This window comes from Hesperophylax consimilis, chromosome 22 (genome assembly GCF_061612785.1).
Source record: "Hesperophylax consimilis isolate HC1 chromosome 22, BYU_Hcon_1.0, whole genome shotgun sequence".
Taxonomy (NCBI): Eukaryota; Metazoa; Arthropoda; class Insecta; order Trichoptera; family Limnephilidae; genus Hesperophylax; species Hesperophylax consimilis.
In genome coordinates, this window is record NC_142857.1 from 26,933,698 (window position 1) to 26,946,240 (window position 12,543).

Below are 12,543 nucleotides of genomic sequence, written 5' to 3' on the forward strand. Positions count from 1 at the left end.
AACGAATTTACTAAGAGTAATCAGAAAACGGCCTGTAATCTCGTTTTTAGTTATCACTATCCGCGAACATTCCATAACATTCCACAATGTTCTGGGATGTTCTGGAGTGTTGTGAAATGCTCTCGAATGTTCTAGAAATTTCTAGAGGGCGAAACTTCCAGCCTTTATATCTTCAAATGCACGCCCTTGAGGTAAAAACAGAAACCTCCTTCGTGGATGGGAGATAGAGGGCTACCACACCATATAACTCCCTTGATCGTAACGGGACTCATTTTTGAGTTTTAGCGGCACGCACATTATACACTTACTTTTAAAATACAGGGTTTTCCAATAAGAGGTGTTATTTTGATATTCAAAGAAACTTTTCCCGTAAAAGATCAATGGTTTCGTTGCTTGTGTGGCATGTAGCGCCGTTTTTTTTAAAGTAAACGTTGTCCAGATCAATACCATCCAATTCCGGCCATATAAAATCATTAACCATCTCTCGATAGCGCAATCCATTCACCGTAACTGTTGCTCCAGCCTCATTTTCGAAAAAGTAAGCTCCAATGACTCCGCGGAACCATAAACCATAAACCGCACCAAACAGTCACACGTTGAGAATAGAGAGGCTTTTCAACAATAATTCTTGGGTTTTCCGAGCCTCAAATGCGACAATTTTGCTTGTTGACGAAGCCACCGAGGTGGAAATGGGCCTCATCACTCAAGATGATTTGAATTTGATTCACTCAAGTGAATAATTAATAATTTCAATTCGTTGTTGAAGCGTGTATCATTCCATTTTTATTAATGGCGTAGTTTCTACTTGTCAAATGTTAAAAAATGACAGCTTCAAAAGTAACTTCTACCGAAATAGCGGGCTATTCAAAATAAAAACTCTTATTGGAAAATCCTGTATATTTTACGCGAAATGCATTTTATTTTATGCACTACTCGAAACAAATGCATAAACAAAGAAAATTCACAATATCATTCAAAGAAATAATCGTCTAAAAAGATATTATGTCGTTTGTTCTGCTTTCGTATTTTCGTTATTGCTTTATTCATCTATGCTATTCACATAGAAATTTATTAGCGGCTACAAATGTCTTTCAACTTCCATTGTTGAAATTTAAACCAATGAAACGAGAGAATAACGAATACTGAAAAGCAACAAAAATCATGTTGAACGTATGAATGAAATTACACAAATAACTTAGACATCTCTTGCATTCAAATCAGTGACAAACTTATGCAGGTTTGCACTTAAATTATGCACGGAATAGTGCACGTTTTGTACTGTGAACTGTCACTCCGGAAGTTCACATTCACATTGAATTGTAATGCATTTCCAAGCGATGCACACGATTTAATGCAATCATTCTGAATAAATTGCAAATAGAAACTTTATACTACTTACTTAGTGATTTAAAATCATGTGTTTTTGGTTTAAAAATTTGGTCGCCTAGAAATGTTTCAGATGCTTTAATTAAATACTGCGAGTAGAACACATACTGGCCTTTGAAATAATCGAGTATTTTTTGGATACGTTTTTTTATAAGCCCAGAAATAAATAATATATAGGCCTATGAAAACTGCTTTACAGTTCAAAATCTCCTAATAACGAACCCATTTTCGGTTACAGTTTTATTGTATAATGTGGCAAATTAAGTTATTTATAAAATGATCGAAAAACATTTAAATATTTGTGCCTGAACATCCACAAAATAAAATAAAAGGCACTTTTTGGCGATCTTTTTTTCTTACATAAATCAAAACAGGTGGATGGTGTGAAGCGGGAATTTAAGCCTTATCGCCATCTACGCAAGGTGTGTTATTGATAGCGGCTCGATTCAAAATATTACACGACGTAGTGCATCTACACGGCCTTTTTCATACAAATCTAATTTTTGGATTTGCGGCTGAAATACTCAACCAAACTGATAATATATATTTTTAAATCTACATTAAATATCTGGTTTATTGTTTGTTTAATATGAATTCTGCACTAGAGTTCCAACTGCTCCCAACAGTCTGGAGCTAGTGAGACTATGGCATTCCCAGTTGAGGTATGTTGTGAGGCTGAAGGGTTAGAATATGAGGAAGAAAATACCTGGCTGTTCAGATTTGATTACCAAACACGGCTAAAGCCATTTCAAACAACATTTAAATTCAAAATATTGGTCTTACATCAGGTTTATATGTAGAGTATCTTAATAAACTTTATATTATTTTAAATGAGTAATTTGTCAAATTACAAAATTAATCAATAAAAATTTACTTTAAAATATGTGTTTAAAATAATTATCATTTACTCACAAATATATGCATACATATTACATTTTTAAAAGAAAGACAAACATTTTCAGGTTACAAATAACCTGACAATATAAAAAAAATCTCCTACTACCACCACAGTAAGCGGAAAATATTGCTTGTGTCGTGATGGAGGATGACTTAGCCAGCCGAAGAATTGAACTCACGACGCCTGGATGGGACCCAGACGCGATTCCAACTTAGCCATTATAATAGGAAATAGGACGCGCAGCTGTTCCTCCTAATCGCGCGTACTTGATTTATTTGAACCAATTATATTAATTTGGATTGTTCACAAAGTAGGTAAGTACCTATAGCACAATTAAAATGAAGTCTTAATGATTTCAAAATCGCTCTGATTGTATAAAACGCTTTCATTGGGTTGCAAAATAATGTTTTATTTGACCTTTACAGTCAATTAATGGTATGAAACATCAACGAGCCACTGGAAATAGATTCGAATCGGATGTGCAAATATCGTGCATTGATTTATTTGCGTTTCGATTCGAATGTTAAGATTGCTTATCGAAGATAATTTTTTAAATGTTCAATAGTTTCATTGGATATTCGACTAAGCATTGGTACGTATTTTATTATACAGTCAACTTTTTATCAAAACGTGCTATGTCCAATTAAGTATTTCCATTTTTTTTATCTCGAAAAAATTTAAGAAAAAAAATTACAATGAAGGCATTTTTATGTTGACGAACACATTTTCCATAACGATTTAAAATGTGCTATTTTCGATTTGCCGCCAAAAGGTCACGTTCGTTTTTATTCGTGAATTCGGCGGTGTTGACATCACGCCGAGCATCGTTGGTGACAGCCGTCTTACCAGACATTGACTGTTTTTACGTCATAATAACGTTGTAGCCAATTGGAACAGTTTTAGAATGTGGGGTTTTAGATCATTTTTTTAATCAATTTTGTTGCACTAAAATGTTAAATTTACATATTTTTAATACGATAATCATAATCAGAAACATAAACTTTAAATCTTCCACTCATTTTCAAGCGGAAAAAACTCTCGAATAGTTTGGTCATGAAATTTGCACATATTCTTTTGGCCTCAATGTTTGAATGTGATTTCTGAAACATCTTAATCTCTCTAACAGTGAGCTATAGTGCCGTGGTAACTAAAAACACAGTGTCTTCATTTAGACTCTCAAGGAATACATTGTGTTTTTATTTACCATGGCATGAAAAGGCACAGCCTTTGATATTCTACGAAAACACAAATATTTTCGGATCACATCGCCTTGATATAAATATTTTAATATAAGCTGTCAAAAAGTTACATATATATATAATCACATGTTTTTCCATTGTTTAGTAAGATATATATATGACTGTTATATTGTACCTCTATTAGAAGTCAACTGGAGTACAATTCTCCCGTCTGGAACCCACATTACAATATTCATGTACAAGATAATAAATAAAAAAAGTAAGGATACAAAATAAATTCTTACTTTTTCCAAATTTAAAAATGGGTATTACAGCTATTTTGTTGAACTACGATATTCTTTGAAATGAAATGAATAATATGCTTAAATTTTCTGACAGCATGATTTTCACTGACTGGACGGATTGTTTCACAGAAATTGAACAATTCATCAAATTTCTGATTTGTTGTTTTTCACGTTCTGTGAAGGTTCTATTCAAGTTCTGTTATTATTTCAGTTTAGTGAAGCAACTGGCCAATAATGATATAATAATAGAACATGAATAGAATCTTCACAGAACTTAAAAATTAACTTTGAAATTTGACTAATTCTTCATATTCTGAGAAACAACCCGTATTTCAACTTAGTATTTCTATATAAAATTCTAAGGATGGGTTATTTCGCAGAATTTGACGTTCATTTTCGAGTACCATGAAAGTCCTGTTCAAGTACTATTATATTCATTATAGGCTAGTTGCTTGACAGAACTGAAATCTTACACAGAACTTGAAAATTAACTTCGAAATTTGAAGAAATGTTCAGATTCTCCGAAACGACCTATTCCAAATGATGCATTTTATAGTCCATAATTGTTGCATTAGTAATCTTTTGGATTCCACTACGTAATACGTAATAAGTCGGGATTTATTTCAGGGCAGAATTCTGGTACTAACTACCATATGTTTTCCCCATTGCCCAGAAAACTTATGGAGGAAAATAATTATACCCAGTAAGTGGAAATCTTTAATGTATCACTTAATAAGTATAAAACATTGTCACAAGGCAGTTTAGTTATGTAAATAAATATGTACTGTATTAATATATATGTTTTACTATAATTCATATGTAAAGGTTCCTAAAAAGGGTGTTGGCAAATTAATAAATAGTACATTTGGTTAAAACTCGGACAAAGTCGGTGGTTAGTTAGTGACTACTAATAACATTCACTCGTACGATTGTTGGCATATTATGGGAAGTTTTCAAAAACGTCTTAAGGTGAAGTATAATACAAAATCACTTTTTTCGATTAATCTTTATAACGAATTAGTTAACATTATGAATATCAAAAAATATGCTTTAGATAATTGAAGCTTTTCCTATTGTTTCCCTTGAGTAGAATTCAAATAAAAAATTTAGTTATCAATATAAAACATAAATGTTTACTACTAAAAAAATTATTTTTTCAATAGAAAGGTATGAACGCATAAATGAAAGGACTTTAAAAAACACAATATTATGGCTAAGATAATCTGTGACAGTTTCTCTTGGTTGACTTGTTTTCTTGCTTTCTTATCAAATTGTTTACAAAATGTTTCTAGACTCCGTTTGCCAAGCGTTTTTTACGCCTATTACCTATATTCGTGACGATATAAGGCATACCAAGAATTCACAGATGTTTGGCTTGTAGATTTCTGAATATGGGAAAAACGGTGAATTCTAGGTGGTTTAATTAGCTTCAAACAGCAGAAGCAGATGGTTCATATTTTAAGGATTTTTAATGTGAATAATGCACTTGAGTCCCAACCGTGCTGGAGCCAGTGAGACTATGGCATTTCTAACAATTGGGGAGAAGGTAGTGAGGAGGGAAATGAGATGGGGAAGTGGAAAGTAAGGGATTACCTGGCTATTCAGACCTAGTCACCAAACAATGTTTGAATTCTAAATGTTGGTCTTAAATCAGGAGATTACAGAGATTATCTTCCACTCTGGAACGTGCCGCAAGTATACGAACACAAATTCATCAAATAAATTGCACTTGTGCACGCCGGGATTTGATCCTGCAACCTTCGGATTACTAGTCGAGAGCCTTACCCCTCGTACAAGGAGGCCGTCTATGTTAATTAATTAGAATGATCAAATTGAAAACCGAACATTCAGCGCTTGACTTGTTTGTTGTTGCTCGACAAATTTTAAGCACCATTTTAAGTATCTCGTTGTTATCGAAGAATTCCGTGGCGGAAACGAATTTACGAATATATTTTTATGTTTTTCCACCAGAGTGCATTCATTCGATAGATATAAATTCTACATTTTACGATCTTCTTAACGCCGAAAAAACATGCAACTGACAGTCAGCAAAAAGCAAATATAGGATGTTTTGCTATAGGCCGACAACATGCAAATTATGTTAAGAGAAACAGAAATAAAAACAATAATAACTTCATAATCAGCGATAAATTGACATGTCGCAACTATAACATAAATCAATGTTGCATTTCTGTCAGTTCCACAAAAATAAACACAAATAGAATTAATTCTCATGGAACATACCGCATCAAATTTCTTAAGCAATGTAGCTGTTTTTCTTTCACAATAACTGTGTGATTCCGATAGTTAAATTTTTGGGTTTTACTGGTAACCTTGGATTTTATTTATGCGTACCAATATATCCGTTCTGAAGAACCAGGCATTCAAAACAGGCTATCAACAATGTCTGTCTACAATTAACCGGAGGAAAATTAGTACCGCTTTTTTTATGGAAATACAGTTAAAAATGTGACTGCATGCCCATTTCCTTATAAAATATTAGTTATTCAGAAAATGCATATGAACACATGTTCACTATGTGGCATTGTTCTTATAAATATAATGAACGAGATGAACAAAATATTATAAGTTTTAAGAAAACGTGTTCCGACTTCCTCATAACATATTCGTGCTTTACTGATAGTTTATTATGAATTTGGACAATTCTTTCGTTTCAGGCATGCAGTCCCGTTTTTAACACGAAAATGAATAATTTGACCAGATTTTTAATATATTTCAATATTTTTTTTATCAATAAGTTATCAGTAAGTAAAAACGACGCCTGGCGCGAGTAAAATTTTAGCACCCTTTGTCAAAACCATTAGACTCGTAAATTATTACTATAATCAATAATTTTCGGATGATTTGTATTTTTGTGTAACGCCAACGAATGAAAAAAAATCTCAAAAGTGTTGTGTGAGGTTAGGTTAAGTTCACTGTTAGGTATTATCAGCGCCTTAGGAATTCGGTGTCCGGAGCGGACTGCTCCAATTGCGCTTGCACTGGGCCGGCCCTGAATGTCACGATCATCAGCAATAAAATATTAATTTTATTAATAAGTATTAATTTTGTTTGTAGATGTCGTGTGAGTGCCCCATGACCCAACCTGGCCCCACACTGGCGGCCACGTGCGGTGGAGGGTCCTTCATGCTGTTCATGGGACTACTAGAGGTCTTCCTGAGAAGTCAGTGCGACCTGGAGGATCCTTGCAATAGACCCGAGGTGAGTCAAGTCACCATTCTCACGTGTGTTTTGTTAGACCCCTGTGATGTGTATGCCTTTACCGAGACCTTTGAGATCCTCTTGACTTCGGTGATGGCTAATTTGCTACTTCTCATTACATTCAGTATTTTGTTTATTTATTGTTTATTATGAAAAAGACTGATTCCAGTAAAATGTCACACAATTACATGTAACAACATACCTTTGAGTAAATTAATCAATTAGATACATTAATTACATCTAAAATAATCTTGAATTCACTTAGGTTTGACTGAAAAATATCTATCTCAGAAGAAAATTAGTTTAATAGGTTAGTAATTCTCACCAGATATGATCATTAGTAAGTTGGTCCAGCCTCTTAGAAAATAAGAAGCCTGTACTGCCTAGCTCTGGTGATATTTATCTGGGATACAAAACATACTACGTTCCAGAACATCAGGATTTGCAAATGTGTCCATTAGGCAGCGTATGTGCTTAACACCATTGTGGTGAACGTATGTCTGTCGGTATGAAAGAGACAGGCATATCTGAGTGAGACAGCATGACCGAGACGTATAAAAAGGCATGTCTGTTGTAACTCGTCCTCTTTTCAATAAGAACTCTAATACTGTCCATTTGTATAAATACTTATAGCAACCTAAACAAAACCAAATAGTACGGAGTACCCAAAAAGCATTTTATTAATAAGTAATCTGGGTGATCCGCACGGAAGATCACTACAGTTGGCGCAGCCGGTAGGATCAAACCTACGCTCCCTATTTTTCTTCTAATTTTTCACAGGTTCTGAAACTTATTTTGACCACCGCCCACTTTGAGATTTAAAAAAATCTAGTGCCCCCCGTAAATTCTAACGTACCTTCTTACATTACCATCTGTTGATCATCTGAAATATAGTTATTTCAAATATGATTTATTAATAACGCACGAGCTGATGGGGGATAGTCTGATACAGTTTCCGATACAAACTTCGAGGAACCAATGGCGGTGATAGAAAACATATAATTCCATTATTAGTGTTATACTTAATTTCAACATTAACTAACAATGTGGCGAATACCCAGTTTTGTTATAATACAAACTATTATTATTTAATTCAGTTAGATTCCGTCGGATTTTCAAAAGATAGAATTTGTCTGCTGTCGCCCATCTAGATTTTCTTAATCTTCTTTAAGCCTTCTACTGCTCCCCCGAAAGCCACCGTTATCGCCCATTTTGAAAAAGACTAACATTCCAGCGAGAAAGCCAGAGAAATACAATAGTGGATAGTCATAACATAATTATATATGCACTAGACATCGAATTATATGCATTACTAGCTACTTATTTTTTAGCCGTTAGTGCATATTTGAGCGTTTTTTCGTTACTAGCTTCTTCCAGCCCACAGAACTCACAACCAGTGGCAGCTCGCGACTTTTGGGAGTACTAAAGTACTCAAATTACAAAAAATGGCAGTATTGATTTTGTTGTAGCTGAAAACGATTTTTTTTTCGAAAATTTGATTTTTTGTATGTAGATTTTCAGGAAATTCGTACGGCCAAACTGAAAATTGCTGAAAATCTTCAGACCAAAATACTATTTTCGGCAGAAAATAAAAAATCGTTTTCAGCTACAACAACATCACTAATGCCATTTTTTGTAATATTAGCACTCTAGTACACCCAAAGGTTACGAATCGCCACTGCTCACAACACACATTCCCAGCTAGCAAATGTACTTATTAATTTTTCGTAAATCATTTTAACGTTTTTCTACATTATACCAAAAATACAACCAATTACAGATGTCCTCCATCTGTAATTGGTGGTAAGAAATGAACAGAATTATATAAAACTAAAACGAAAACTATAATCTTCTATCTATTTCTATATAAATAAAAATACAAGTGTTCGTTTTTTCAAAACCTTAAATTTCCAAAAGTGGTTTACCCATTGCGCTGAAATTTTCACACAACATTGCATTCAAATGCGCGAATTTTTGTACACTATAAAGATATAATCTGGTAAAATCATGTTTTTTTTTTGACACAGCGCAACCTCTTTGACAAAACATGCTTTTTTTAAATAGTGGCACCTGTTGGACGTAAAAGCAACACGCGCTATTGTTTCTCTATCTGAACAGACACACTGAGCCACAAAACGTGTGGTGGGGTACAGCTAGTATTGTAATATATTAAGAAAGTAGGATGTGCATAAAACAAATTAAATTCATAACAAAAACAACAACAGAAAAGTTACTCATGATGGCTTGTCAGAAAATAGTCTTTTGTGGACTTTTTATAAGTTATTTATTCCATAATCCAAATCACGGCACTGGGAGGAATGGGAAAGGGCACCCGGAATGAGGCAATCCATAGTACTCATAAATGGACCAGACCCAAGGAGAACCGGACAACTACTCAAAATGGACAGAAACTCACTGAGAGAACTGGTAGGACTACTAACGGGACACTGCCATCTCAGGAGACACATACAGATGCACATGGGAGTGGAAATCACCAACAGATGCAGGAAATGTGAAGAGGATGAAGAGACTCCAATTCACCTTTGGTGCCAATGTCCCGCTCTGTTGGGAACAAGACTCAGATACTTGGGAAGACACATTGTAGAACCAAAAGACATAGCCACATATCCAATAACAACCCTTGTGGGACCGGATTACTGTTAAAGGAATGAGGTAAAATGGGAGATAGCACAATGGGCCCTACGTCAACCGTATCCTTTAAAAAATTCCATAATACAATTTACTTATTATTTCATTAATAAGAGGAATCTGTTATTTAAGATGTCAGATTTCTGTTCGAATGTACCAATAACATCGCGAATAATTTTGGCCAACCGTGGTAGTGAAATTGGATAGATTGTTGCAACGTCGACAGTAATATTACTCGCAATTAATAACGCTTTCGCAAAAAATTATATGCATTTTTTATTGAATTCGATCAATCTGCGTCTAGAGGCGATGAACAATACAAATTTTACGATCTCCGTGGAAGAGCGGCAAACTCCTTTCCTTGGGTGCGCGAATTAAAATGGACTAATTTTATTAATAACATCAGCAATGTTGTTTAAATAAACTTGCCTTTCTTAACTTCTTCTTAACCCATTTCTTTCTCATTCCCACTTGTTTCAGTCTTCAAATTTTTTGTAATTGGGTATGGCATAATCCCACTGGTTCTGAGCAATTATGTCTTTGGTGCAAACAAATATCAAATTCCATGTTACGAAACTTATACAATGCTCTAGCAAATCAAACAAAAAATAACGGAAATGAATATATTTAAAGCAAAATTAAAAACATAGCTGAGAGAACAAAGTGACAATCAACTTGCAAACATTATGAAGACGATGTAAAGGGAACTAGAAACCACATGTAAAAACTACAGTTCGCCTCAGATCAGGAAACTCCATTGAGGAGGACTGTGAAAACATTGAATTTATCATTACATTATTTCTCAAGCTCACTTATTGAACATGATGTAAGGATAAGGAATAATATAATTTATCCTTATATTATCCTTATTCATGGAATAATATAATTTACCCTTATATTATTACTCAAACTTACTTATTGTACATGATGTAAGTATAAGGAATAATACAATTTATCCTTATATTATTCCTTATACTTACCTATTGTACATGATGTAAGTATAAGGAATAATATAATTTATCCTTATACTTACATCATGTACAAACTTTGCCATAAAATTTAAAAAAAAATAATAAATCAATATACAAAAAATCAGCCTGCGTATGTTTATGCTCGCAAAACTCGAAAATTAGTCGACTGATATCGCTGAAAATTTCAAAGTTTGTTCTTATTAGTGCCAGAAGTGTTCAGAGACACAATATCTCTGCACCGGAATGAGATACGGAGAAGAATTAGAATTAGAAGAGTTACAGAGAAGAAAAGTATAAACTAGTGTATGGTGGAATAAGTCGGAGACGCCCGAGAAAGTTATTAGCAATAGCGAAGCATTGCGGGGTCCGCTAGCAAAAAAAAAAAAACCACTAACTTTGTATTGGCAAACAAAATCAAATGATCACAGACTCGACAGAATTCAGAGTTAATCTTAAAAGTCATATTTTCAGACAATCATATGCAAAAAAATTGCAAGCTTAAATTGTGTAGCTAGGCTAGCCGGTTAGTACTTCCTAAAGACACTCATAGAAAATGTTAATTATGTCATGGACTGGTGCGCAAATGCGTCGAGAACTGCCATACAAAAAGTTTGAAGCATTTCACAGTCCGTGACGTTGTAATAAATAGTAACTAAATGTATAAAAAATGTTAATCACTATTGATAATTTCGTATATTAAACCTTAGGCGAATTTTTAAAGCAACGACGTTACAACATACATATAGAAGCGCTGTCGAAATCTCAAATTGGCAAGCCAAAAGCAAGACAATTGTATTGCTTTCGTTTTTGCAGTCTTTCGTCAACTGTCACGCGTCGCGTAAGGTCGTAAACTCTACCTCTATGTAAACTGCATTAACGGGACGAGTTCACTCTTTCAGGGCGCTTTTGCGCCATTACATGGGAAGCTTATGGCGCAGACTTAGCCGATCAAATAACACAATCATCACTGCCATGGTTGCCTTGATGGAGTCCCCCCTGATGGCCCTCTGGAGAAGGGAGATGTCCAAATAACCTCCATAAACAGCTGCTTGCACACATTTTTCACTTCTATTCCGCATTGCCTATCTGTGTATTCTTATTATTTGTCTGTTATTTTAAAATATAGAATGTATTGCATTGCACTACCACTGCATACATACTGGAATAAACTCTTATTATTCGCCATAATGCCGTCGATAGTGAAAGAAACATTTTAATTACTCGGCAAACAGAAGTAAAAACCGAGAAATTAGTTTTATTTGTAAATACTAAAATATTGAATTTCAGCGCCATTAGAGAAAGTGAGATAGCAAACGTAGCAACACATAAGTATAAGAAGGACAACCTGTGGGTCGTATCATACAGTATTCAGTGTTCGTCTAATAGTGTAAACAAGTTAGCGTATCTTGTTATCTCAGTCACACCCGTGACGTAGAATGTAGTATTCGACGCCCGCTAACTTTATGTCGTTATTCTTTGAATGTCTATCTTTGTCACACATGAATAACCTTTGAATTAAGAATTTACTGGAAACTTATGAGTATGAGTTTTTCTTATTTGCCACATATTATACTGAGTTTGTGAGACAATAACTAGTCTAGATTGTATGTAGTATTTTAACATCATTGTTTTAAAGAGACTTCTCCAGTCATAAAACCTATCAATATGAATAAAAATGTGAATGTTCGTTTGTTTAAAAATCTTATATGTACGAAAGTTCTATTGAAATTCGTTTTTGAAATTTTGACACAATATTGCATTCGAATACGCATGTGTTTTTTATATACCTACATATATTTTTTATGCAGATGTCACCTGTGACTTTTGCTGTTACATTTACGTCCATAAAATAACGGTATTTAAAAAAAAAGTTTCTTATCTGTAATAGGTCACATCTATACACTTATTCCATACTAGCCGGACGCGCACAAGTG

The 12,543-nt window shown here is 34.1% G+C and overlaps 1 protein-coding gene across 1 annotated transcript in view; it reads left to right on the forward strand.

The window, feature by feature from the left end:
- Gld (Glucose dehydrogenase) overlaps positions 1–12,543 on the forward strand; it is a 113,031-nt gene that overhangs the window by 46,679 nt on the left and 53,809 nt on the right. The window contains exon 2 of the mRNA XM_089645274.1: positions 6,846–6,989. Within this exon, the coding sequence (XP_089501400.1) occupies positions 6,846–6,989 (144 nt within the window). The remainder of the gene's footprint in view (positions 1–6,845; positions 6,990–12,543) is intronic.